This window comes from Schistocerca piceifrons, chromosome 2, assembly GCF_021461385.2.
Source record: "Schistocerca piceifrons isolate TAMUIC-IGC-003096 chromosome 2, iqSchPice1.1, whole genome shotgun sequence".
Classification (NCBI taxonomy): Eukaryota; Metazoa; Arthropoda; class Insecta; order Orthoptera; family Acrididae; genus Schistocerca; species Schistocerca piceifrons.
Window position 1 is genome coordinate 348,639,568 of NC_060139.1, and position 27,042 is coordinate 348,666,609.

Below are 27,042 nucleotides of genomic sequence, written 5' to 3' on the forward strand. Positions count from 1 at the left end.
TGCTGTATTGTAAACGAGGGTAGTTATCAAATCGCAGTGTTATGGTGAGACTGTCTTCTGCACATGTAGCGCTTCCCAAGTAAGTATTCTGTTTTGTAATATGAGAAGCCACTTTACTGAGAAAATATTGAAATATATTCTTTTCCTTTCCTAAGTAATTTATGTAAGATAATTTATATAAGACTTGACGCCTTCCACTTGCAGCTCTCGTAACAAATTTTGCTGTATGCTTTTATTATCTCTACTCAAAACCCAAATATGTTTCCTTTTTTCCGCCGCTTCTCTTGCAAATGTACATATAGTGCAATTGTAGTACAAGCAACTACAGCACATAATAACACCTTGTTGCTGTCCGCCATCTCGGACTTTGACGAAAAAAATGATGACTGTGTAATGCCCCTCTTTAACGCCACGTCATAGACCTTTGTCAAAGAAATTTCGAATATTTGATCATCTTTCTCAGTCAAAGAAATATGATAGTGTAATACCGGCCGAAACAGAACGTTGACCTAGAGACAATTCAGCCCCGAAGTCACCAAACCTATCCTCAACATGCATACACGTGACGAAGTAGTCAGCCACGTACCTGATCTACACGCTACGGTTCCAGGGTGGCAAATCGAGTTCCTGCTTTTTGCACTGTACGGCGAACAAACAGAAATTATTAGGTTTAGCTGACTTACCAACGCCGCTCCTCCTATCTGTCTGTAGAAATCACCATTCCAAGTGAAGTAACATGACGTGGAACACGCATAAAATAACTTGGTTTTAATACAGGGAAAAAGAAAACCGATGTCGTCTAGAGACACCTGTGTAATCTTATTACTTCTTCAGAAAGCAACCACTTTTAACTGTGTGTGGGAAGTGAATGTACAGGACTTAATGAAATTTTAGGGAGGTTGGAGGAGATCAGTGCCAACTAGGAGCTATGAATCTTGTTCAATTCAGGGTACTGATATTGGTCTCTGGCAGCCCAGCAACAACTAATACTAAGGATCGAATCCTTGCCTCCCATACGATTTTGACCTGTTGCCGTACCGTGCTACCTCTTTCGCGATTGATTTTCCTGCGATTTGAGGCAAGTAATGTAATTGTATTTCACAGAAATAAAGATATTTTTATATTAGACAGAGGTGGACATATGATTAAATCTCACCGACAGTGAGAGCTGCTCATTATATTGCTACAAAACTGAATTTTGAGTGATGTACTTCTTCATCAAAAACTAGTTTTACTGTTGTCTTGTTTTATTACGTTGTAGGGTAGGTGAATATATTTCTTAAATTCACAAATAACCTTACCAATTTTTATTTTACTTATGAACTATCTTTCATGGGCTTAAACATTGATAATTACAGTAGAAACCGTATGGCAGGATCGTCCTGTATGTATACTAAAAATAGAAAGGAGTACAATAAAATTTCGGCAAACATACTATATTTTGTAACAAAACTGTATACATTTTATTTCACAACAATCACAACATACATATTTACTGGCGCTTAGCATCTTCTGCGAAAAATATATTTAATGGAAAGCGCCAATAGTTTTCATGTTTCTTACAAATTCTTATATACAATTTTTATGAGCCGTTGTTTAGAATCACATACAAAAATCTGAAGATTTTGTACAAAATTTCGTGTAATACTGATTATTTCTGGAGAAAGTAGGTCGCTTAGTAGAAAACTTGGCAGTATGTGGCACCTGCGATATTAGGGTTTTCTTTTCTTTATAGAAACACGCAATAAAATCAGTTGTTAGTATAAATAAAAGTATAGTAAAGCAATCAGGATAGAGACACTTTGAGCACATGGTATGAAGCACTTTGGTTTCATAGACACGAGATGTGTACAACCTACACAATAAATTACAGTGTGCAGTGTTCGTGCATAAGTTTAGCAAATTGATTATTGACTGAAGAAAATTAGTCTTCGAACATCGTCAACAGCAACACAAAACAAACTGTAGTTATGGGGATTGTTACGTTTTTGTATTTCTCTGCATTTCTTTATGGGAGACTTTTGATGATTGCATTAAATAGCTTAATATCTCAAACAAAATAGATGCTCATATGATGAACAATGTTGTCCTGTTCACGACTTTCTGTAGTACACTGTGTCCCTACAACTTTAAAACAATTTTATACTGAATATGCATAACCATTGTGTGAATATTGATAATAACTACTGGTTCTTTTGATAATTCTTTCATGTGACAATAATTCAGTACATAATAATTTTTGATACAAATACCTACAGGGGTGTAGTGATACACATTTTTGTTCTGTGTATCGATAACACACAGCAAAAATAATTGTTTTAATTGTTACAGAATTTGCATGCAAGGTTGTCAAACCGTCCGAGAGCGCGTTTAATAATCTCCTTTATAAACTCTGAATGTCCTGTGCTGCTGTGCCACATTTTACATTTAGTTTGCAGGCCATGATATTAATTTCGTGATTCTTCATTTGCACTATACAATGTGTACACCAACGCAGACAGAATTTAATGTCTGATTTAGCCACAGTATAACTTGTACAAATTATATAACAGAAATAGGTTTTTTTTTATTTTGCGCGGTATTTTACTGTTATGTACCCAACACAGCAGTCGCAATGTATTTTTATATAGCACCATTGAAATTACAAATAGTTACTGAGTTATCACTATTCGGTACAGTGATCCCATGACACATTGGTCAGATATGTTTGTCATACATATATACAGAGGAATAGAGGTTGTGTGTGTGGATAGCTGGCATGATTTCTCATCAACATGATCCTCGTTTCCAAACAAGCACGACATAAAGCACCGGTTACTCTTCATTCTCAGTACATTGTGAAAGTGTAATATTGCTTGCCTCTCCACTTTGTAGATCTATCAATTCTTTTTGTGCAACGAGCCTGTGCATGCAGCCTAAGAATCCTGAGTAGTATGCCGTTGGTAGTCCTGATGGTAAGCTTCCCATTCCACCTGTAAACAAAACATGTGTGTCATTACATTATGGTAAGATTACAAGCTGAAGGTCAAAACAACAACATATAAATCATAAAATTTTTCCACTGAAATTATCATGATTTGAGTTATTTATTGTGTAATTCACTGTTTTTTAACTCAATTTTTCTCAGTTGTATCACCATTGTTGTTAATGACATAGTTATTGCTACATGGTGACAGCCATGTCGAATGGCATTGGCAGTACTGTATGTTACATTCTTTGTCTTTGTATAGACTACTGCCGATAATAATGAACAACGTGATATATAATTACGTAATGACTGCATAAGAAATGTACATATATTCATACATTAGCAAAGTACAGTAAAAAAGAGGATTGGTTAAGCAGTTTAACTGTATACTAACCTATCCATATATCCTGTGCCAAGGATCGTCTAATATTATTGCCTTTAGTGAATTTTTGTTTCGGATGTTCATCATCCACTTGGAGAAAACTGTATTTCCAGTGAATCTCTGCCACTACCGTATGTATTCCCCCATCACTTACATAAACCTGGAAAACCGCTCTTGTTACAGCATACATACAGCATTCTTATACTTAAAACTGTCTTTACTATGACGTCTTTCAGAATCATATTCAACTACAGGAATTTAAACAAATAATCAAAATGACAGTATTAGAGTTTATCTTCTTGTTTACATCATTAAGGATTGTAAAAGGACATGATGCTGATAAACTAATACTGAAAAGATGATACTGTCAACGTTGTTTCATTGTTACCTTCGACTGAAGTGAAGCTGAATATTTGGTTTTACCAAGTCTGTACCTAAGTTCCAAATACCCATCAGAAATTGCAAGAGCCACATAATTACTTCTGTGCCTAATCTTTCTGTCATTCCATAAGAGCAGGCCGCTAGCTTCCATTGTGTGAAATGTGACCTCATAGTGAAAAAATCTCCCGTTTATTTCTCTGAAATGTACGACAGGTTGCGATGTTAAACACATTAAAGATTTTTGGAATATTTTGGTTCTAATTTAGAAAAAAATATGACTGTATCATTAGTCAATTGTTACTCTTTATGAGGTAGCATAACAAAGAAAAACTGACTAATTAATTTTACATAAAAATGAAATAAGCAGGTCAAACATACTCACCACTTTAATTCCCCTCTCTTGTTACAGATAGTCCTACAAAATATTATATATCTTCTCAACGTTGATTACAAGATTTTTATTTCTTCAAGAATAAGTTTGTTCATTATTTGTTAATATTCTTCTGAAATTCTCCTTCGACTCATATTATTTATTTGTGTTTCATAATAGCGAATTTATCGAGAAACCTACTTTGTCCTAAAGTATCTCCTGTCACTGTTTCTTCAAACGGCATTTAAATTAGGATAGTTTCAGGTATGCATTTGTCATTTAGATGACTAAATCTCCTGCATTTGGGAGATATATATTATCTTCATCAATAGCGTTATGTGTGATGTAAATGTCTATGTCCAAAAATTGCTAAAAGACGTCGTTATTAACTAGGTAACAGTTTATGCCCCTGCCAGTATAACTAAATTATGTATCTTACTGACTATTTCTTTACAGTTAGCAAAGGACACATGTCATTCATTCATAACATTATCAACGTCTTTTATTAATTACCGAAATATAAATAACAAAAACCCAGAGAAATTTTGAACCTATGTAAATGAGAAATTATTTTCAGACTGACTTGTACGTAATCTGTTTAGAGAGAGATAGATGTGAAGGATAGGTAGCAAATGTGATAACACTGTTTCGTAACTATTTAATATAAGCTACATCAAATAACTCTCCAAATACTTACTCTTCAGTAATTAAAAGTTAATATGAAATAAATACATCATTGATTGCGTACCCAACTGGCAAAGAACGATATGCCAGATTTTTGAAGTCCGCCTGTTTCTCAGGAGAAAATGAGGTGTCTCCTTCTATGAAGTGATTGCCACCTATATCACTCTCATCGTCATCCTTGTCTTCTTCATAGTAATCGCTATGTTCGTAAATGTCATTTCCAGTTATTTCAAGGTTTCTTTCATTTCCTCCTTGATTATCACTATACACGAATGTCTCGTTTACTAAGTGCTTCATAGAGCCATTAATACTGAAAATAATGGAAAAATGAAAAGGTAGTATCAGTAAAACTAAAGTAAGTACAGTTCTGTAATTTTAGTTTTATTATAGTAAAGTCTTGATCCTGTGTATCGATATTAAGAGAAGCATACGGTATCATAGTAATAAAATCCTTTAGCAACGCAGTTTTGCAGTTATGCTTAAAGTAGATAACCTAAAAACATTTAGATATCGCCACGTAAATATAGCTGAAAACCGAAGCACATTTTCATTGTATTTACTTTATTAGCGACTTGCTTCGGCTTACACCCATAGACTCTGCATAAAGTATAACAGTTTACACAGTCAGCAGAAAGTCGATTAGAAGTAAATCTAATACAACAAAACTTGCCTCGGTGTACCAGTGTCGTGGCATTCATGATGAATGACGTCTGCAGGTGAATAGCAATGGTAAATGGATTAGGTAAGTAAAACTTGCAAGAATGGGTTACGCTTCAAGTACGAAACAAGATAAATTAGTTTTTAAGAAAACAATAAACAAAATTTGGATTCAATGATGGGCCAAGAAAGTTACGAATACGTTGGTGCAAAGTATTCTTTACGTATCCCGTTCAGTAAATCTGAAATGATATGGATGTAGATGTTCATTTCCGTTACATGTGAAAACCGGTTTTCTCACAAAAATCTGTATAAAAGTCTATTTCGTTTGTCGCACATTGAGTGTTAGCAATCTTTTTGCATATGTAAAGCAACTGGAAATGACAGCGCTTTCGCTAAAAGAAATATGTATCGATAACTTACCTTGTATCTGCAGCGAGTGACAATTTCACGTAAGTGTTGCCAGTGAACTTCACTGGTGTCGAGTCAGTAGCTCCTTCAGTATCTGTAATCAAAATGTAATATGCGTAAGAAATATTCTCTTTTTTCAAATTTCGAATTTCGTTCAGAAACCTACAGTACAGCAAACATATTTCACAGTCAATCGATGTTAATACTGCCTTATTGCGGGCTCAGTCATTGAGGGTAGACAGCATTCATGTCAGTCGATAAAATATCTCTTGATTTTCGTGATAATTCGTCTAATGAGGAATCGTTCCTTACTTAATCACTAGATTGAACTCAGGAAACAGATCTAAAGGTGCTCCCTTAAAATTTAACTAGCAGTAGTAACAGGTAATTACAGTGACGATTCCTATCATTTGGATGGAGTACGTGACGTTCAGCTGCACTGTCCCATACAGAGAGTATCGTAAAACAAGAACAGGTTCGCAAGAGGTAAAATTCAAAATATGGTCCACCTACCGTCTCGTCTTCATCCAAATCCGGAAAAATGCTGTGGAAAGCATCCTTACTCATTGTCTCTGAATCTATACCCCAAGCTCTCACTCAGAGCAGGGATGACAGGAGGTGAATAGCTTGTTGCTCAAACAGAGGAATGTTTGCTGAGTTACAGCCGAGGATAAGTGCAGAGTTCCCAGATTGTCGCGTCACTGAAACCACGGCAGATCAGTTCAGCAAGGTTACCCCCAATGGTAGCTCTCCTTACTACATGTTTCATGAAGCATTAAAAGTTCCTCAGAAGTGTAAATCAGAAAGTTCAGCCAGCTTCTTCGTTTCGACCCATAAAATATGCCTTTAATGAGGATGCTAATGTGCCACCAAGTTGTTGTTTCTTGAGAAGCGGCGTTGTATGTAAAGAGCGGACGGGGTAATTCTGTCACTCTAGCACTGCAGTCGAAATAGCGATGAGCAGTATTCGACTATAAGTCCAGCCATCCTTATTCAGACTCTGCATGGTTTCCCTAAATCCCCAGACTTCATGCTGGGATAGTTTATTTGAAACGGACTACGTTGATTTCCTTGCGCTGCGTCGCTAATGATCTCTTCATTGAAAGGCTATTAGATCAGAATTGTCCTTCCTTTTGTACTAGCTCAAAGCAAAACAGGTAGCAAGTCGAACGTTTTGATTTCAACGCCTGCAGATATCTGAAACGTCTATGCAGGCATGGGAAATATACATTAATTGGGTCTTTCTTACAGAGTGACTTCTTGGGTATCCCAACCTTGCGTGATACGACCATTATTATACAGACAATTGGGTATCCTTTTGGAGGAATTTCAAGTGAAATGATCACATGAAACGTATTGTGACAAAGACTGATGCCGTACTACGACTGGCAAGTTAGTTTGTTGCCCACAGTGGAGATAACCTAGAAAACGGGTGTTACACCAAGTCTTCGATATCGCTACAGTACACGGAGGCTACAGTTAAACTTTTCTGCTTGAGAGACCCCGCATTACAAATGAGCGATCGTGGAACAATGATAATTTAAAGAAACATCTGTAAAAACACGCAGAGGAATATAACGAATAAACATTGAAATAAACAGTTTTTAATTTCCACGTGAGACGTAATATTTGCTAATTGTGTACCATGTTTACTTTGCAGATTACAAATGATGTTCATTGTGACTACCATCTGCATCGACGACAGCCTAATACAGCACTAAAGGTTGCTCTACCGCTACTGAAACAACGGTGGGCCTTGGAATGTTCAGCTGTCGTAACACAGCACGAGCACTTTCTGGAGATTGCACATCGCGATCAGCATTCTCAGCCACGGCAAAAGTAACTTCTTCAACAGTGTGAGGCACAATTGGCCGACGGCCTCTCCCAAGAGCAGCTCCCAAATCATCAGTTCTTTCGAACTTCTGAATCATGTTCTTCAACCCCGTGCGGAAAAAGCACTTCTCCGTGTTCCTTTAATGCGTCGATACTCACGGAGAACAGCAGCACTAATGCTATTGTTTTGATAAAACAGCTTTATGAGTAAGGTCCTGCTCAGCTTGTCCAGATCTGTGTTGACTGTCTGCAGCTGTGATGAACACTGATGTCTGTGTTTCAATCCTCCGTGTCATAACACTTCCGTTAGCCGACACTAAAATTACTAACAGCGCAAATCCTGCAGCACAATATCTGAACGTCATTCCTACGGTTAATAGCTTTCCATCTGTTGCTTCAAGTAGAGGAATTTTAATTATGACCACCCTGTATACTACACTCTTACCAGGTTGGTTTAAGAAAGACGAACGCTTTTTGCTACAGGTTCGCTTAGCAGATAACAATAGCGTCACGAAGGTACTCATACATCGGTAGCGGCAGATGCTAGAAGGCAGAGGTTATGCATCGTTCAGACAGATCAGCTCGGAAACTACTCTCGACAGGTTTTTCCTCTGTTGTATCACTGACGCTGTAATCTAGCAGCGAGGACTTTAGTGTTTCGCTAGACTGCGCGCCATTCCCCACCTACCCGATCTAAAGGTCCTCGTACTGGATCAAACAATTTGTCAAACTGTACTATGTTTGCCAGACATTTTACCATATACGTCGCTGTTTGGCATAGTCGGTGTTCGACGTGTTTGCGAGAAATTTTGATTGACGGGGAGTTTGACAAAATGGCGGACATTGTTCGTTTTGATGATACGCTGTATATGTTTAGTGAAAACTTGTTGTATTATAATTTATCGCACTGTATTTTGAGTTTCCACAGCTACAGAAACTATGATCAAGGGTAAAAAAATAGCACTGACAGTTACCAAAAATGGCGGAGGTGTCACGTCTCTCCCAGCCATGTACTTCGCAAGAAGAGGTTATGAACAAAATCAGTTTATTACACACAATGTACAAGCGGGAGTCCAACGAAGTAAAAGAAATCAAAGTACTGCAGTTCTTCCACAGACGATGCGGGCTACATTTTCCTACGTTGTGGAATCTTAATGAACTGTCTTTAAAGAAGCAAGTAGAAGAGATTAAATTTTCGCGTACTTGTGCCTTCTTTTTCAATGTGAGGACAAAGTAACTCTAAGCAAGTTATTACATGTTTCATTGCTCATCCGCACAAAGTTGGAGTAATCATCAGGTTCTGAGTGAATGATTTCAATTAACAGGTTCTCATATAAATATTTCTCTCCCAGTTAGAACCATTCCCTGGACCACCGTCATGTTTTCTTCTTCTTTAAACACAGTGCCGGAGTCAACGTCAGAAATACTGTACCTGCATTTGTATCCATTGCAACCATGCCAAAATACGGCATACGCGCAAAGCGTTTGCTTCAAAAGTAAAGTTTTAATTAGAAGCTTTCTTGGTACGAATATGGGCTTGTATGGCACATTCGTTGTTAGATAAGAGCGAATTTGACGGGCAAGCATCCTATTTAACAAAGGCCTTAACAAGTTTTTGAAAGTTTTATTATAGAGTTGAAGAAAGTTGATATAATCATCAGGTTCTTTAGCAGATTTTCATGCGCAGATCTCTCGCTCATTTCAAGCAGTTTACTGGGCTAGTGTCTTGTCTCCTTCTTCTAGTTCTTCTTCTTCTTCTTCTTCTTCTTATTCTTAATTAAACACAGTACCAAAGTCAGTCTGTCTGTATTTATGGCCATTCTCATTACTGTCACAATACTCACGAACACGAACAGCGTCTGCTTCAAAGTGAGATTAAACTGACAAAATTCGTACGGGCTTGTCTGACAAATCTGCGGCTGGACAAGGGCTCATTTGACAAACAAGATTGCTCGTCGACGGGGATCTGAATAATACTGCACGAACAGTCTCGCTCTCAGTGTGTGTTCTTCGTTTACTGGCAGTGAGTCTAACTCGCCCCTTGGTGCAAGCTCTGCGATGGAGACGGTGTAGTGTTTTCCTTCTATTGCATATGAAGCTTGATATCTTGTCTGCCTTCTGTAAATCTGAGGCACTGTTAAAGGAGATGAAATGAAATGAAATGTCGTGTGGCTAGGGCCTCCCGTCGGGTAGACCGTTCGCCTGGTGCAGGTCTTTCGATTTGACGCCACTTCGGCGACCTGCGCGTCGATGGGGATGAAATGATGATGATTAGGACAACACAACACCCAGTCCCTGAGCGGAGAAAATCTCCGACCCAGCCGGGAATCGAACCCGGGCCCTTGGGATTGACAGTCTGTCACGCTGACCACTCAGCTACCGTGGCGGACTTAAAGGAGATAATTGGTACACTACATCTGTGGAAACCTCAGCGTGAACAAGTTGCAGTCTGAAGGATCGGGCGCGTTCGCAGACTGATGGAAGTTGTGTGTGCAACGCTAGCATTTGTCTTCTTCATTCAGTGAATATCAATGGTGGCACTGAAGAAAATTTAATACGGTGAGAAACATTTTGAAACAGAATGCTCTGCGTGCTCCTATCAGTCATTGTGGAGTGAATGATGTGTTGGTGTGAATGGATATTGCAAGACTGACCAGAGTTAACTTTATTTAAACTGCCCAGCAGCTTTTGTTTTTTTAGTGTACTTAAAGAGCTGCCTAGGTCTGGTTGTGTTTCCAGTTTTATGTGGCTCCTCAGCCAGACTTCAGGTAAGTAAAATCAGTTTTTATGTGTTTCATGATGACTGTTTTGTGGGAATAACCTACAGAAGTGCTTACAAAATAGGGTTCTGTCACTGTTTATTGTCATTTGGTTGAACAAAGTGATTTTGTATAGTAACAATATTACCAGCTCTATGGATTTATAACTTTTTATACAGAATTCTGAAAACTTTTTCCATAATTGTTCATATACATTTTTTTTGGAGTTTGGAATTACACCATCTCACCAAGCGAACTGCACTTCAAGACTTAGTGACAGAAGCCAGCAACTTCCGTGAATTTCGTGCATTAATGCATGCTTTGGTAAATTCTTCAGAGCTGGCGGGTCTCATGTGTGATTCTTATGTACTTGTGTTAAGCCTACTGTAAGCTTTATTTTCTTTGTTAACAGCAGGACTAAACTCGATTCAAATAAAATATATTTCTTAAATTTTTTCGTTATTTGGGTCTCAAAAATACATTAATTTACAGTTTGTTGACTAGTAGCTTCACTTCCTAGGCAACTGCCTTCACATCATTCTTACAACGGGACCGCTCTTACCGATTCTGTCCAAATTTATGGTATATTCTGGAATAGGTCAGAACTGGTGTGTCGACAGTGGGAGCTCGAGATAGACGAGACTTAAGGAAAATAAATAATTTTTGGTGAGGGTCAGGCAAGGCTGGAGGCAGCTACGTTAGTGTAGTCTCCACGCAGTGATTGGCGCAGTGGAACGTGTACAGATCGATAAATCGATAGTCGTGAGATCAAGTCTATATACGAAAATATTCTCAAATTCCAGTTGTTACGTTATTTACACTGCTAATAAAGTGAAATAATGCTCATGATATAAAATTTATTTTCATAAAAGGTATGAAAACGAAAAACAAAGGCAAATTAGGTTGCAAATTAATTTCCAGGAAGGGAATGTAGGATGTACACGAAAACTCTGTGTATAAAATTAGGTAAGTCATTATTCTTCAACATGAAGCTGGATTTACGTCGTCTAATGTTAAAGGGATTGCCCCAAGGTCACTTCGTTAATGCAACTATGCGGTGTCTACTTTTATTGGCAGGTAAATAACAGAACTGCTGTTGTCGAGAGAAAGAAATAAATCACGTCCTAAGAAGACTGCATCCGGTTACATTCCACTGTAGGTCACCAGCTATTCTCTCCATTATAGGCGAAATGACGTGTTACGCTTTGTTTGCTGCTAAACTGTGCGATGAGAGAATTAATGTAAACCAAGATTATTTTTCTACAGAAACTTTAAAACAACCACGTAATTGTAAATAAGTGGCTTTCGTAAGGTGCGCAAGATGCCGAGAAAATTACTGCTTCCCTTGTTTTAAGATGAATATCGTCCCAGCACGTGTACATCATCAATTGTAAAATAATAAACGTATGTAATATTATACACTAATTTCTTGTGTACACGTTCCTGGAAATTTACCTGCAATCCTAAATTTTTCTTTGTGTTTCCTTTTCACGTCTTTTATAAACATATTAATAAATAGAGTATATTGAGCATTACTTCAGTTTATTTGTAGTGTAAGGAATCTAAAAACTGATAAAAGTTGTTGCTCATTGACTCGAACCCATGACCCTCGGTTTACCATTCAACGCTCCTTCCAATGCACAAACCGCTGCCTGGAACCTACGGTGACATAAATGGCTCATGCCTAGACCCACCTACGGCTAATCTGATATTTTTTCTATGCGGTTGGCCATCCAGAGGTCCAAGTCCCGTGTGTACCATAAATTTCAGAGAAATCGGTTATGGCGAGTAGACGATAATCCCGCTGATAGTAGAGACTCGGTGTCTGCCTGTAAGTCTACCTGGGAACATAGTCACTAAAGAGCCAGGCATAGAAAAATAGAGTTGAAATAATGTATTGCGAACCACCAACTGTACCAACACAACTTTTTTTCTCTACCGTTTTCTGTTCACAAAACCATCACCACTGGAGAGAGAGCTGGACATTGGTGATTTACAGAAACATATCAGTACAAGGACACATTACTATATACTTGCCTCTATCTTGACTCACATACTACTTCCTAATAACTACAGCAACTTATGTTAGAAGATCACGATCACAAACTAGATATATATACTGATAGAAAAAAGATCGCAACACAGAGAAGAAATTAATGTAGAGCAATGAAATTTCGGCAATAGATTTGTCTAGGTAACATGTTTAAATGATTAAGACTGCAAGACCACAGAGGGTTAATGTATGAGCGAGAAAAGCCATTGCAAATATGAAATGCTGGTACATCTGTGTAGCCGCCAGCATGTTGAGTGCAAGCATGTAAATGTGCATGTGCTGTTGTACAGTTGACGGATGTCAGTTTGTAGCATAGAGTTCCAGGCCTGTTGTACTTGCTTGATGAATACAGGGACCGTTGTGCTGTTTGTGGATGAAGCTAGAGCTGTCGTTCGATGATGCCACATATGTGCTCGATTGGAGGCACATCTTGTGATCGAGCAGGGCAAGGCAACTTGTCGAAACCCTGTAGAGCTTGGTGCGTTACAGTAGCGTTATGTGGGCAAGCGTTATCCCGCATGGAATGCTGTTCACGAATGGCACTGCAAAAGGTCGGATCACAAGGTTGATATACGAATTTGCAATCAGGGTATGTGTGATAAGTACGAACAGCGCTCCTGCTGTCATACGAAATCGCACGCCGGATGTTAACTCCAGGTTTAGGGTCAGTGTGTCTAGCACGCAGACACGTTGCTTGCAGGCACTCATCTGGCCTCCTTCTAACCAACACATTGCCATCGCTGCACCGAGGCAGTAGCAGCTTTCATCAGAAAACACCTGCCCTCCACTGATGTCTCGCTTGACGCCACTGAAGCCGCAGCGGTTTGCGGTCAGACGAATGCACGCTATAGGGGTTCTGGTCGGAGCTGTCTTTGAAGTAATCAGTTCGTTGTGTCACTGTGGTGCCAACTGCTACTCAAATTGCTGTTGCAGAAGCAGTTACGATGCGCCAGAACCATACGCTGAACACGAGGGTCCTCCTCTCGGTACTCTGACCTAGCTGTCCGGAGCCCGGTGTTCTTGCTACCACGCATTCCCGGGACCATCGCTGCCATCAGTCGTGTACAGTGGCCACATTCCTACCAAGTCTTTCTAAAATATCGCAGAAGGAACGTACACCTTCTCGTAGCCCTATTACACAACATCGTTCATACTCAGTCAGGTCCTGCTGGAAGGAAGCCGCGCCCAGCTTCGAAACTTCCGGAGAACCAATGACGTGCAAGGAATTCGCTGTCGATACCAGTAACGTTACATGTTATCTTTCAACGGAATGACCTAACACCAGATGTACCGGTGCTGTCCTGACCTACCTCGATACATAGAATGCTCGACTGTCGCCATAACCAGCAATTTTTTAATATCTCTCACCTCTGCTTCGCATAGCTGGCAATTTTGACAGCAGGCAATACGTTGCTGACTGGCCGAGAGACTGATCTTCCAACACTTGGCAGCAACTACTATTGATAAAATCTGACATTGAGTTTAATCATCGTGAAATACGACCATGTCTGTCATTCAAGCTCATTTCGACTGGGAGCCCAGACTTCTTAGAGTTATTGATGCTGGCTGTGTAGTAATTTCCGCACGTTATTTACCTGCAAATATCCTAGAAATTTGATAACATACTCTTCATATTATGTTGTATATCCGCTATGAGTAAGTTTTTATTATGATTCCTGGTATTACAAGTAAGGCCGATATTAGCAGAGAGACAGTAGTGGCGCCCCTGGTGTGTGCCGCGGCTAGCTGCCAGAGTTGGGGACACTGAGTCTTGTGGGCAGTGGTGGGGGGTAATTAGCCGACAGCAACTAGCGCGTCACTGATTCACTAGTTTCCGGGCCCCACAACAACACCGTCCACTTGTTTGCCGAAGACCGTCACGAGGCATTGCAGTATATGGAGACTATTAGCAATGGTGACTAGTGGCGTCAATCTTTGCCTGATAAACTTCCGCTCACATACGATATCTCACTAGAATACGTGTTCTTACCCCCACAGTCCTTGGGTAACCGTTTGCTGTAATAAGGCGAATGTTGTGTTTCGTGCAGTGTGTTACAAGATTGCGACTTTTCTTAAATAAATACGGCAACACCAAATAAGGCAGACCGAGACGTGACAGAAATGAGTACACCGTTCGAGAGTAGAACAGATACAGGAGACCTAGTATCTGACAGTGAAAGGAAACTTTGGGATGCCACGACTATCACGCCCACGGGTCGACACTATATTAATAACAGGCAATTACTGTTACGGTGCACAATACTGTAGCGTAGCTAATGCTGGCACCGTCCGTTTACATTGTGGTGCGGCCCGACGTCTACCGACTTCCGCGGATCACAGAACGCCGAAAAAAAGTGTGCGATCAGTACAAATATACGACGCAGGTAACAATAAGCAATCCAGACTACTCACCAGTTTGTCTGACGAACCGGTTTCAGGCTCTGTCTCAGGCTGATACTGATCTTCGGCCTGACATGGCTGCTTGTCCTGTTCCAGAGGTTGCCCCTCAGTCTGCAAGATCCGGGCAGTCGCAGAGGGTGGGCTTACTGGTAGTTGGGAGCTCCAACGTCAGGCGCGTAATGGGGCCCCTTAGGGAAATGGCAGCAAGAGAGGGGAAGAAAACCAATGTGCACTCCGTGTGCATACCGGGGGGAGTCATTCCAGATGTGGAAAGGGTCCTTCCGGATGCCATGAAGGGTACAGGGTGCACCCATCTGCAGGTGGTCGCTCATGTCGGCACCAATGATGTGTGTCGCTATGGATCGGAGGAAATCCTCTCTGGCTTCCGGCGGCTATCTGATTTGGTGAAGACTGCCAGTCTCGCTAGCGGGATGAAAGCAGAGCTCACCATCTGCAGCATCGTCGACAGGACTGACTGCGGACCTTTGGTACAGAGCCGAGTGGAGGGTCTGAATCAGAGGCTGAGACGGTTCTGCGACCGTGTGGGCTGCAGATTCCTCGACTTGCGCCATAGGGTGGTGGGGTTTCGGGTTCCGCTGGATAGGTCAGGAGTCCACTACACGCAACAAGCGGCTACACGGGTAGCAGGGGTTGTGTGGCGTGGGCTGGGCGGTTTTTTAGGTTAGATGGCCTTGGGCAAGTACAGAAAGGGCAACAGCCTCAACGGGTGCGGGGCAAAGTCAGGACATGCGGGGACCAAGCAGCAATCGGTATTGTAATTGTCAACTGTCGAAGCTGCGTTGGTAAAGTACCGGAACTTCAAGCGCTGATAGAAAGCACCGAAGCTGAAATCGTTATAGGTACAGAAAGCTGGCTTAAGCCAGAGATAAATTCTGCCGAAATTTTTACAAAGGTACAGACGGTGTTTAGAAAGGATAGATTGCATGTAACCGGTGGTGGAGTGTTCATCGCTGTTAGTAGTAGTTTATCCTGTAGTGAAGTAGAAGTGGATAGTTCCTGTGAATTATTATGGGTGGAGGTTACACTAAACAACCGAACTAGGTTAATAGTTGGCTCCTTTTACCGACCTCCCGACTCAGCAGCATTAGTAGCAGAACAACTGAGAGAAAATTTGGAATACATTTCACATAAATTTTCTCAGCCTGTTATAGTCTTAGGTGGAGATTTCAATTTACCAGATATAGACTGGGACACTCAGATGTTTAGGACGGGTGGTAGGGACAGAGCATCGAGTGACATTATACTGAGTGCACTATTCGAAAATTACCTCGAGCAATTAAACAGAGAACCGACTCGTGGAGATAACATATTGGACCTACTGATAACAAACAGACCCGAACTTTTCGAATCTGTATGTACAGAACAGGGAATCAGTGATCATAAGGCCGTTGCAGCATCCCTGAATATGGAAGTTATTAGGAATATAAAAAAAGGGAGGAAGGTTTATCTGTTTAGCAAGAGTAATAGAAGGCAGATTTCAGACTACCTAACAGATCAAAACGAAAATTTCTGTTCCGACACTAACAATGTTGAGTGTTTATGGAAAAAGTTCAAGGCAATCGTAGAATGCGTTTTAGACAGGTACGTGCCGAGTAAAACTGTGAGGGACGGGAAAAACCTACCGTGGTACAACAACAAAGTTAGGAAACTACTGCGAAAGCAAAGGGAGCTCCACTCCAAGTTTAAACGCAGCCAAAACCTCTCAGACAAACAGAAGCTAAACGATGTCAAAGTTAGCGTAAGGAGGGCTATGCGTGAAGCGTTCATTGAATTCGAAAGTAAAATTCTATGTACCGACTTGACAGAAAATCCTAGGAAGTTCTGGTCTTACGTTAAATCAGTAAGTGGCTCGAAACAGCATATCCAGACACTACGGGATGATGATGGCATTGAAACAGAGGATGACACGCGTAAAGCTGAAATACTAAACACCTTTTTCCAAAGCTGTTTCACAGAGGAAGACCGCACTGCAGTTCCTTCTCTAAATCCTCGCACAAACGAAAAAATGGCTGACATCGAAATAAGTGTCCAAGGAATAGAAAAGCAACTGGAATCACTCAATAGAGGAAAGTCCACTGGACCTGACGGGATACCAATTCGATTCTACACAGAGTACGCGAAAGAACTTGCCCCCCTTCTAACAGCCGTGTACCGCAAGTCTCTAGAGGAACGGAGGGTTCCAAATGATTGGAAAAGAGCACAGATAGTCCCAGTCTTCAAGAAGGGTCGTCGAGCAGATGCGCAAAACTATAGACCTATATCTCTTACGTCGATCTCTTGTAGAATTTTAGAACATGTTTTTTGCTCGCGTATCGTGTCATTTCTGGAAACCCAGAATCTACTATGTAGGAATCAACATGGATTCCGGAAACAGCGATCGTGTGAGACCCAACTCGCCTTATTTGTTCATGAGACCCAGAAAATATTAGATACAGGCTCCCAGGTAGATGCTATTTTTCTTGACTTCCGGAAGGCGTTCGATACAGTTCCGCACTGTCGCCTGATAAACAAAGTAAGAGCCTACGGAATATCAGACCAGCTGTGTGGCTGGATTGAAGAGTTTTTAGCAAACAGAACACAGCATGTTGTTATCAATGGAGAGACGTCTACAGACGTTAAAGTAACCTCTGGCGTGCCACAGGGGAGTGTTATGGGACCATTGCTTTTCACAATATATATAAATGACCTAGTAGATAGTGTCGGAAGTTCCATGCGGCTTTTCGCGGATGATGCTGTAGTATACAGAGAAGTTGCTGCATTAGAAAATTGTAGCGAAATACAGGAAGATCTGCAGCGGATAGGCACTTGGTGCAGGGAGTGGCAACTGACCCTTAACATAGACAAATGTAATGTATTGCGAATACATAGAAAGAAGGATCCTTTATTGTATGATTATATGATAGCGGAACAAACACTGGTAGCAGTTACTTCTGTAAAATATCTGGGAGTATGCGTACGGAACGATTTGAAGTGGAATGATCATATAAAACTAATTGTTGGTAAGGCGGGTACCAGGTTGAGATTCATTGGGAGAGTGCTTAGAAAATGTAGTCCATCAACAAAGGAGGTGGCTTACAAAACACTCGTTCGACCTATACTTGAGTATTGCTCATCAGTGTGGGATCCGTACCAGGTCGGGTTGACGGAGGAGATAGAGAAGATCCAAAGAAGAGCGGCGCGTTTCGTCACTGGGTTATTTGGTAACCGTGATAGCGTTACGGAGATGTTTAATAAACTCAAGTGGCAGACTCTGCAAGAGAGGCGCTCTGCATCGCGGTGTAGCTTGCTCGCCAGGTTTCGAGAGGGTGCGTTTCTGGATGAGGTATCGAATATATTGCTTCCCCCTACTTATACTTCCCGAGGAGATCACGAATGTAAAATTAGAGAGATTAGAGCGCGCACGGAGGCTTTCAGACAGTCGTTCTTCCCGCGAACCATACGCGACTGGAACAGGAAAGGGAGGTAATGACAGTGGCACGTAAAGTGCCCTCCGCCACACACCGTTGGGTGGCTTGCGGAGTATCAATGTAGATGTAGATGTAGATGTATAATTTATGAATGTCTAAGCGCAAACATGGACTAAGCAGTCGATTCCGTACGGATTTCCCGTTTGAACTACAGTGTTCTTTCAGCGCGAGTTTCTTTTTCAAAAAATGGTTCAAATGGCTCTGAGCACTATGAGACTTAACATCTATGGTCATCAGTCCCCTAGAACTTAGAAAGACTTAAACCTAACTAACCTAAGGACAGCACACAACACCCAGTCATCACAAGGCAGAGAAAATCCCTGACCCCGCCGGGAATCGAACCCGGGAACCCGGGCGCGGGAAGCGAGAACGCTACCACACGACCACGAGCTGCGGACAGTTTCTTTTTAATATTTTTCGCAATTACGAGCACTAAGCTAGGTGAAACACCATCCGTCTCTCCGTTTCATAAAAGCAAGATACTCATAAAATGACGGTTTGTAACATTCGAAGACAATTGACAAATTTACTGTCGTGCGTACACAGATGGTAAGAGAGCGTGTAATACAGACCTCGGGTCAGTCGAGTAATATACATTGGATGTCTCATTTTCCCACCTTTCGGCTTTTCTGTTTTAATACCGGGTGTACCCGTATGAAATGTGCGTCTTTTTGTGAAAATGAAACACTAATTTTGAATTGAAAAATAAAAACATTTTATTCAAAGTACTGACCACTGCTTTCTATACATTTTGACCACCTTTCCGGCAATTTGTGGACACTACGGCTATAGAAATGTTCGTCTTTTGAAGTAAACCGATCAGACGCCCAATTTTCGACTTCTTCGTAGGAATCGAAGTGTTCCTCAGCCAATGCGTGTCCCATTGATGAAAACAAATGGTAGTCGGAAGGGGCCAAGTCTGGTGAATACGGCGGGTGGGGTAGCAGCTCCCAGCCAAGTGCTCTGATTGTATCCTGAACCAGTTTTGCTTTGTGTGCAGGTGCATTGTCGTGTAAAAAAATTACTTTGCCATGTCTTCTGGCCCATTCTGGTCTTTTTTTCGATCAATGCATAGTTCACATTGATTACGAGTATTTGTTGTCTGTAGCGATTAGTATTCACAGTTTCACCGGTTTTTAGAAGCTCATGATACACCACACCTTTCTGATCCCACCAAACACATAGCATTGTCTTCTTGCCGAATCGATCTGGTTTTGCAGTCGATCTGGATGGTTGTCCCGGATTAACCCATGATTTTTCCCGTTTAGGATTCTTCAAATAAATCAATATTTCATCGCCACTAACAATTCCATGCAAAATTGATTTTCTTTCATGTCTTTGAACCAAATTTGACGAATGGTTTCTCGGTTTTCCATCTGTGTTTCATTCAATTCATGCAGCACCCATTTTCCACACTTTTGGATCTTTCCCATTGCTTTCAAACGGTCAGAGATTGTTTGTTGTGCAACATTTAGCATTGCTGCCATTTGCTTCTGACTCAAAGTATCATCTTCATCCAATATTGCTTGCAATTCTGCGTCTTAGAACTTTTTTGATGGTCTTCCACGTTCTTCATTTCTTACATCATACTCATTATTTCTGAACCGTTGAAACCATCTTTTGCATTTTGCTTCTGATAGAGCATGATCACCATATGCCTCTATAAGCATTCGATGCGACTCTGCAGTACTTTTTTTCAAATGCAAAGAAAAAACTAATGCTTTCCGCAAATAATCACTTTCTGGTACAAAATTCAACATTGTTAATACGATGAAAACACATAATGTTGTTTGTTCCATGACTTGATGTATACTAAATATCTTTGACAGATACCAACCAAACAAAAAAAATTAAGGCTCGTTCACAACAAATGTTTCCTATCGACACGTTTGTATTTTAACGCTAATTTCATATCGGTACACCTGGTAGAAGAGAGAAGAGAAGTACACCTGCATACGAATTCAGTCTCTCAGCTAACTACTTTCCGTGCAGAAGTGAGCTCTTATTAAAAAGTGACGCCGTCAGTTGCCTGTTTCATAAATCCTCTGACGTCACGAGTGGGCCACTAGTGCTTCTCTGCTAATAGTGGCCTGTTAGGGCTGTAGTGTACGAGTCGGCTCCCTGGTTTGCTTACCGACGTACTGGCAGCGCGGTCCCCGGAAGCGCGCCGGGCAGCGGCAGAGGAAGGAGTTGAGCCTGGGCTGGCAGGCGCCGCCGTGCAGACACGTGTGCGCCGTGCAGGGCGGCCCCGACCACCTGGACACGGAGGCCACGCCCTCGCCCAGGTTCTCCAGGATCTGCCCGTTCACCACCAGCCGTTGCACCGCGCCCACCAAGTTGGGCAGCGGGATCACGCCGGTGTACATTGTGGCCCTGCTGGCAACAGAGGTAGACTTCGTGTACCAATTACAAGTATCGTTTAAGTGTAGGCGTAAATGCTAATTTAATTTATTGTCAAACTCCATGGACTCTCAAGTTCAACACTGTTTCACGTGTTTCGAAGAAAGTGTACAATTGGCAGTAGTTACGTATCATGTCCAAAATAAGCCGTCATATATACAGGGTGATCAAAAAGTCAGTATAAATTTGAAAACTGAATAAAGCACGGAATAATGTAGATAGAGAGGTACAAATTGACACACATGCTTGGAATGACATGGGGTTTTATTAGAACAAAAACAAATACAAAAGTTCAAAAAAATTTCCGACAGATGGCGCTTCATCTGATCAGAATAGCAATAATTAGCATAACAAAGTAATAAAAAGCAAAGGTGATGTTATTTACAGGAAATGCTCAACATGTCCACCGTCATTCCTCAACAATAGCTGTAGTCGAGGAATAGTGTTGTGAACAGCGCTATAAGGCATGTCCGGAGTTATGGTGAGGCATTGGCGTCGGATAATGTCTTTCAGCATCCCTAGAGATGTCGGTCGATCACGATACACTCGCGACTTCAGGTAACCCCAGACCCAATAATCGCACGGACTGAGGTCTGGGGACCCGGGAGGCGAAGCATGACGAAAGTGGCGGCTGAGCACATGATCGTCACCAAATGACGAGCGCAAGAGATCATTCACGCGTCTAGCAATATGGGCTGTTTCTAATAAGACCCCATGTCATACCAAGCAAGTGTGTCACTTTTTATCTCTCTATCTACATTATTCCGTGGTTTACTAAGTTTTCAAATTTATACTGACTTTTTGATCACCCGATACTTTGTCTAAGTGATGCTCCAAACAACTTGAAATTAATTGAAGAAAGTCACATTTCTAAAGCACCAACAGCTGCTCACTACACGTTTCGATCAAATGATCATACTCAGGTAACACAAAATAATTTTCGTCAGCCTTTATGACATTGTTCTTACTGTTGCGTCTATAAAATAAACTGAGGACCATCCTGGGTGACTGCAACCGACGTCAACAGTAAAATCCGTCAGTGATGTTAAATAGTGCTAAAATCGCGTCTATATTCAGTTTCCATGTTCCTGTATAGAGTACTCGGCATACTTACTGGAACATGTAATCTGACGATAGACACTATCCTATCATTACTTAACAGTTTTAGTGCACCCCGTGAGTACAAAATGTTTCGGGACTGGATTAATAAAAAATATAGAAAAGTTACCATGCTGATTTTAATGCCTCAGGTTTTTTACATAATCTTTCCCAACTTGACTACAGCGCACAGAACCTTCTCACAATCATGTGACTCTGTCGGGAAAGTCCTTCTTTGTCGTTCAACTCGCGTGTCAACTTCATTTATCTTGGCGATCCTTCACAGATCCATTCTGCACATTTAATCTTTGTTGATCCATTGTGGACTATGGGACAACGGCTGACATGTATTTCTTGAAACAATAATTTACCAATAGCTGTATATATCGTAGAAATTTATTTCATGAACTTCTTATATGTCGCCTGGTCACCAAGAGCTGTTGCATAGCGATTTGATTCACGAATCCAGTTATATGGCTCCTTCCGTGTATATCGACGTTACGACTATGACGTATGGGGCCTGGAGATGGCATCAATGTAATGCCGAAACTGGATGCATATAAGAAGTTAATGAAATAATTTCTACAATATATACGGCTGTTGGTAAATTACTGTATCAAGAAAGACATTCTGCACTTTGTAGCTTAGTAGTAGGTTCCTACTAGTAACTCCATGTCTTATCACAACTGGTTACTATATCCAGAAAATAATTGTCTGCGTTTTCCATTTCAATCAATTCACGGCAGACTTACACCCGTCGTTGTTTCTGTTCGAGAGTCAACGAGCACGGGACACACTTTGCAGACACTTTTCTCTTCTTCGAAACATTCTGGAGAATTACTTGACCATGTGAGTTAGCCCTATTACGGTTTGCTGTCACAACAACGGTGATACGCTACAGTCGCATGTCCATTTTTTTAGCATTGCTCACAACTGACTGGTCGAATGCACAGCTGTTCTTTACAGCCGTTTGCTCAAGTTGCCAAGGTACTGTAGCTACTGGACTAACGTCGCTTGTACGGCAGGAATATAATCAGTCTCGAAACTTTTATATGGGCGTTATATCTTGGCGTGGTCCGCAGTTCCTGTGACGCAGAATGGGTTTTAATTTATTTTATTGACGTCTCATTAAGAACGTTATAATCGTTTGATCGTAGCTGGTGGAAAAAATTGGTTTGCTTCGTAATCAGTGGTTTATACATATGCCTCCTTTACCATAATAGTGTATTCAGCAGCTTTTATTATCAATAAACAGCTCTGTCATTAAGCTTATATGAGTGGGGCCATCATATTGCCGTGATTCTGGTTCATAATACGGCAACGTCACGAATTCTACGATATCTGCAATGTATCAGTATACAGGGTGTTACAAAAAGTTACGGCCAAACTTTCAGGAAACATTCCTCACACACAAATAAAGAAAAGATGTTATGTGGACATGTATCCGGAAACGCTTAATTTCCATGTTAGAGCTCATTTTAGTTTCGTCAGTATGTACTGTACTTCCTCGATTCATCGCCAGCTGGCCCAATTGAAGGAAGGTAATGTTGACTTCGATGCTTGTGTTGACATGCGACTCATTGCTCTACAGTACTAGCATCAAGCACATCAGTACGTAGCGTCAACAGGTTAGTGTTCAACACGAACGAGGTTTGGCAGTCAGTGCAATGTTTACAAATGCGGAGTTGGCAGATGCCCGTTTGATGTATGGATTAGCACGGGGCAATAGCCGTGGCGCGGTACGTTTGTATAGAGACAGATTTTCAGAACGAAGGTATCCCGACAGGAAGACATTCGAAGCAATTGATCGGCGTCTTAGGGAGCACGGAACATTCCAGCCTATGACTCACGACTGGGGAAGACCTAGAACGACGAGGACACCTGCAACGGACGAGGCAATTCTTCGTGCAGTTGACGATAACCCTGTCAGCGTCAGAGAAGTTGCTGCTGTACAAGGTAACGTTGACCACGTCACTGTATAGAGAGTGCTACGGGAGAACCTGTTGTTTCCGTACCATGTACAGCGTGTGCAGGCACTATCAGCAGCTGATTGGCCTCCACGGGTACAATTTTGCGAATGGTTCATCCAACAATGTGTCAATCCTCATTTCAGTGCAAATGTTCTTTTTACGGATGAGGCTTCATTCCAACGTGATCAAATTGTAAATTTTCACAATCAACATGTCTGGGCTGACAAGAATCCGCACGCAGTTGAGCACTCACGTCATCAACACAGATTTTCTGTGAACGTTTGGGCAGGCATTGTTGGTGATGTCTTGATTGGGCCCCACGTTCTTCCACCTACGCTCAATGGAGCACGTTTTTATGATTTCATACGGGATACTCTACCTGTGCTGCTAGAACATGTTCCTTTACAAGTACGACACAGCATGTGGTTCATGCACGATGCAGCTCCTGCACAATGCACGTACGCTTCTCAACAACAGATTCGGTGGCCGATGGATTGGTAGAGGCGGACCAATTCCATGGCCTCCACGCTCTCCTGAGCTCAACCCTCTTGGCTTTCATTTTTGGGGGCATTTGAAAGCTCTTGTCTACGCAACCCCGATACCAAATGTAGAGACTCTTCGTACTCGTATTGTGGACGGCTGTGATACAAAACGCCATTCTCCAGGGCTGCATCAGCGCATCAGGGATTCCATGCGACGGAGGGTGGATGCATGTATACTCGCTAACGGAGGACATTTTGAACATTTCCTGTAACAAAGTGTTTGAAATCACGCTAGTACGTTCTGTTGCTGTGTGTTTCCATTCCATGATTAATGTGATTTGAAGAGAAGTAATAAAATGAGCTCTAACATGGAAAGTAAGCGTTTCCGGACACATGTCCACATAACATATTTTCTTTCTTTGTGCGTGAGGAATGTTTCCTGAAAGTTTGGCCGTACCTTTTTGTAACACCCTGTATAGATTTTGACGTTGATACCTGCATCGGAATGTTTTAGGAATGTATGGCTGGTATACATGACTGTTAATCACATAAAAATTTTTTTTTAAATTTTTCACATGTATCGGTGGGCCTGTAGATTTTGCTCCAGCTAATTGAACTTGGTTGGTTACACCACTGTTTCTCTACTTGTAAAAGAACTAAAGATGCCAACAGGTGAAACGGGTAATTGTCAACTGTACAGTTTACGTGATCAAGAGGACCGTTTCAAACAAAGTGACATAACATGATCGTGGACTCATTTACGGAATTCAGTCTGTAGTCGATAAAAACAAAAGCATTAAGAATTTTTTCGCTAATGATCAGTGACTATCTATATTGGCCTATTTTGCTGACATCTGTGACAGGATTCATATTTTGAATATAAATCTACAGGGAAGAGGCCTTCCCCCCGTGAACCATGGACCTTGCCGTTGGAGGCTTGCGTGCCTCAGCGATACAGATAGCCGTACCGTAGGTGCAACCACAACGGGTATCTGTTGAGAGGCAAGACAAACGTGTGGTTCGTGAAGAGGGGCAGCACCCTTTTCAGTAGTTGCGGGGCAACAGTCTGGATGATTGACTGATCTGGCCTTGTAACAATAACTAAAACGGCCTTGCTGTGCTGGTACTGCGAACGGCTGAAAGCAAGGGGAAACTACGGCCGTAATTTCTTCCGTACTTCCTTCCGTTTTTTCTGTAGTAGTTCCAAAGCAGGATTCCACGTTGTACTGATATCCTGCTTCCCGGTTGATCTAGTTCGCCGCCAAGATGGCAGAGAACTTGATGAACCGGGAAGCAGGTTATCATCTTAGTAATGCTTGGAATCCTGCTTTGGAACTACTACAGTAACAACGGAAGAAAGTTCCCTCCTCCAGGAATGAACTACAGACGTCCAAGGGCGTAAGTAACGGAACAGAACGGCGTACGCGATACCAGGCGGCAGCAAGCTCCTTGGAGGATGGCCACCATAATATGCAGCTCCAACAGCAGCCGGATGCCGCAGGAAGCGCACTTCACAGGCGCATACCGGGTTTAGAAGCCAGGTGAATAGCTCGGCCACGATAGAAACTCGCCGCGGTCGCGGACAGCATAAGGAACTTCAACAGAACCACGACAGTGCTAGGATCGCACGTATCGGGCACGGACCCAATACGGAACGCCTTGGGATGTCCGCTACCTCAGAAGAGAGCCGCAACGGGCGCGGACCGAAGATGGAGCGCCTAGAGACTGATACTACCCCCAGAAATAGCCACAATGGGCGCGGACGGCATAGGGAGCGATACACCGCACGGGCGTAATTATGGGACAAGGTCAGCTCGTCATCGAGTTCTCAGGAAACACCTAATGAAAACACCGAATTACGACGTCAAAATATCGTGTTGGGAAGACGCGGATCACCGGCAGTACACCCGATTCTACGAGATGACAACTAATCGCCGGGATTGTCTTAGAAATTTTAAGGAATTTATTGTACGTTGACTGTTACTGGAATTCTGTTTTATCGATATTCATTATGTAATCGAGTTCAAAATTAGGGATTAACACTGTCGACTATACCTGCAATACTTCCGCAGCTGTTAATACTGTCCAAATAAATGGGATACACATTTGAAGGAACTGCGCTGCGATGATTATTCTTTTTAAATGTAGTTACTATGACGAAAATAACGGTTTTTTAATAATTTTGCATGGTGTCACTATTTAATGGCATTCTGTATGATGAAACTGAGGGAGAAAATACTGGAAAAGGTTTGAACCCAAACCGCAGCGTGGTAGTCGTGTACCTTAGGCCCTACAATCGCGCGGCCGAATAGTGGTTAATGTTATGGGTGTAGAAGCTACGCATAACATTTAAGCATCGATTTCATCGGAAACTGGAGGTCATGGCACGAAAAGCCGTTTGCCAGGCTCTCAGGACAGGTCCCTCTACAACATATGTAAGAGTTATCAAAGTCTGTGATTAACAGCTCTGATGGCCCTCTTGTAAGTCTCCTATACAACCCCCAGAGACCTGTGATCGGATTTGTGAAACACTTTGTGTAACATTGTATACTAAAGAATGACTCACGTCCGTCAATACTAATGTGATTCAACAATTATGGCGAGAGAGATACTTTCTATATGAAGTTCCATATTAGACGGCGTAGCAAAACCTGAAACGACGTTACTCGTATGTGGCAATTCCAAACTGTACAACTGTTTAAATAA

The 27,042-nt window shown here is 41.6% G+C and overlaps 1 protein-coding gene across 1 annotated transcript in view; it reads right to left on the reverse strand.

Annotated features, from left to right (window-relative positions):
- Positions 1 to 2,786: 2,786 nt before the first annotated feature.
- Positions 2,787 to 27,042, reverse strand: part of LOC124775375 (agrin-like) — a 183,239-nt gene continuing 158,983 nt past the window's right edge. The window contains exons 12-17 of the mRNA XM_047250209.1: positions 20,521 to 20,759; positions 5,866 to 5,947; positions 4,850 to 5,095; positions 3,739 to 3,928; positions 3,363 to 3,510; positions 2,787 to 2,972 (exon numbers count right to left, since the gene is read on the reverse strand). Coding sequence (XP_047106165.1) covers positions 2,815 to 2,972; positions 3,363 to 3,510; positions 3,739 to 3,928; positions 4,850 to 5,095; positions 5,866 to 5,947; positions 20,521 to 20,759 — 1,063 coding nt within the window. The 3' untranslated portion in view covers positions 2,787 to 2,814. The remainder of the gene's footprint in view (positions 2,973 to 3,362; positions 3,511 to 3,738; positions 3,929 to 4,849; positions 5,096 to 5,865; positions 5,948 to 20,520; positions 20,760 to 27,042) is intronic.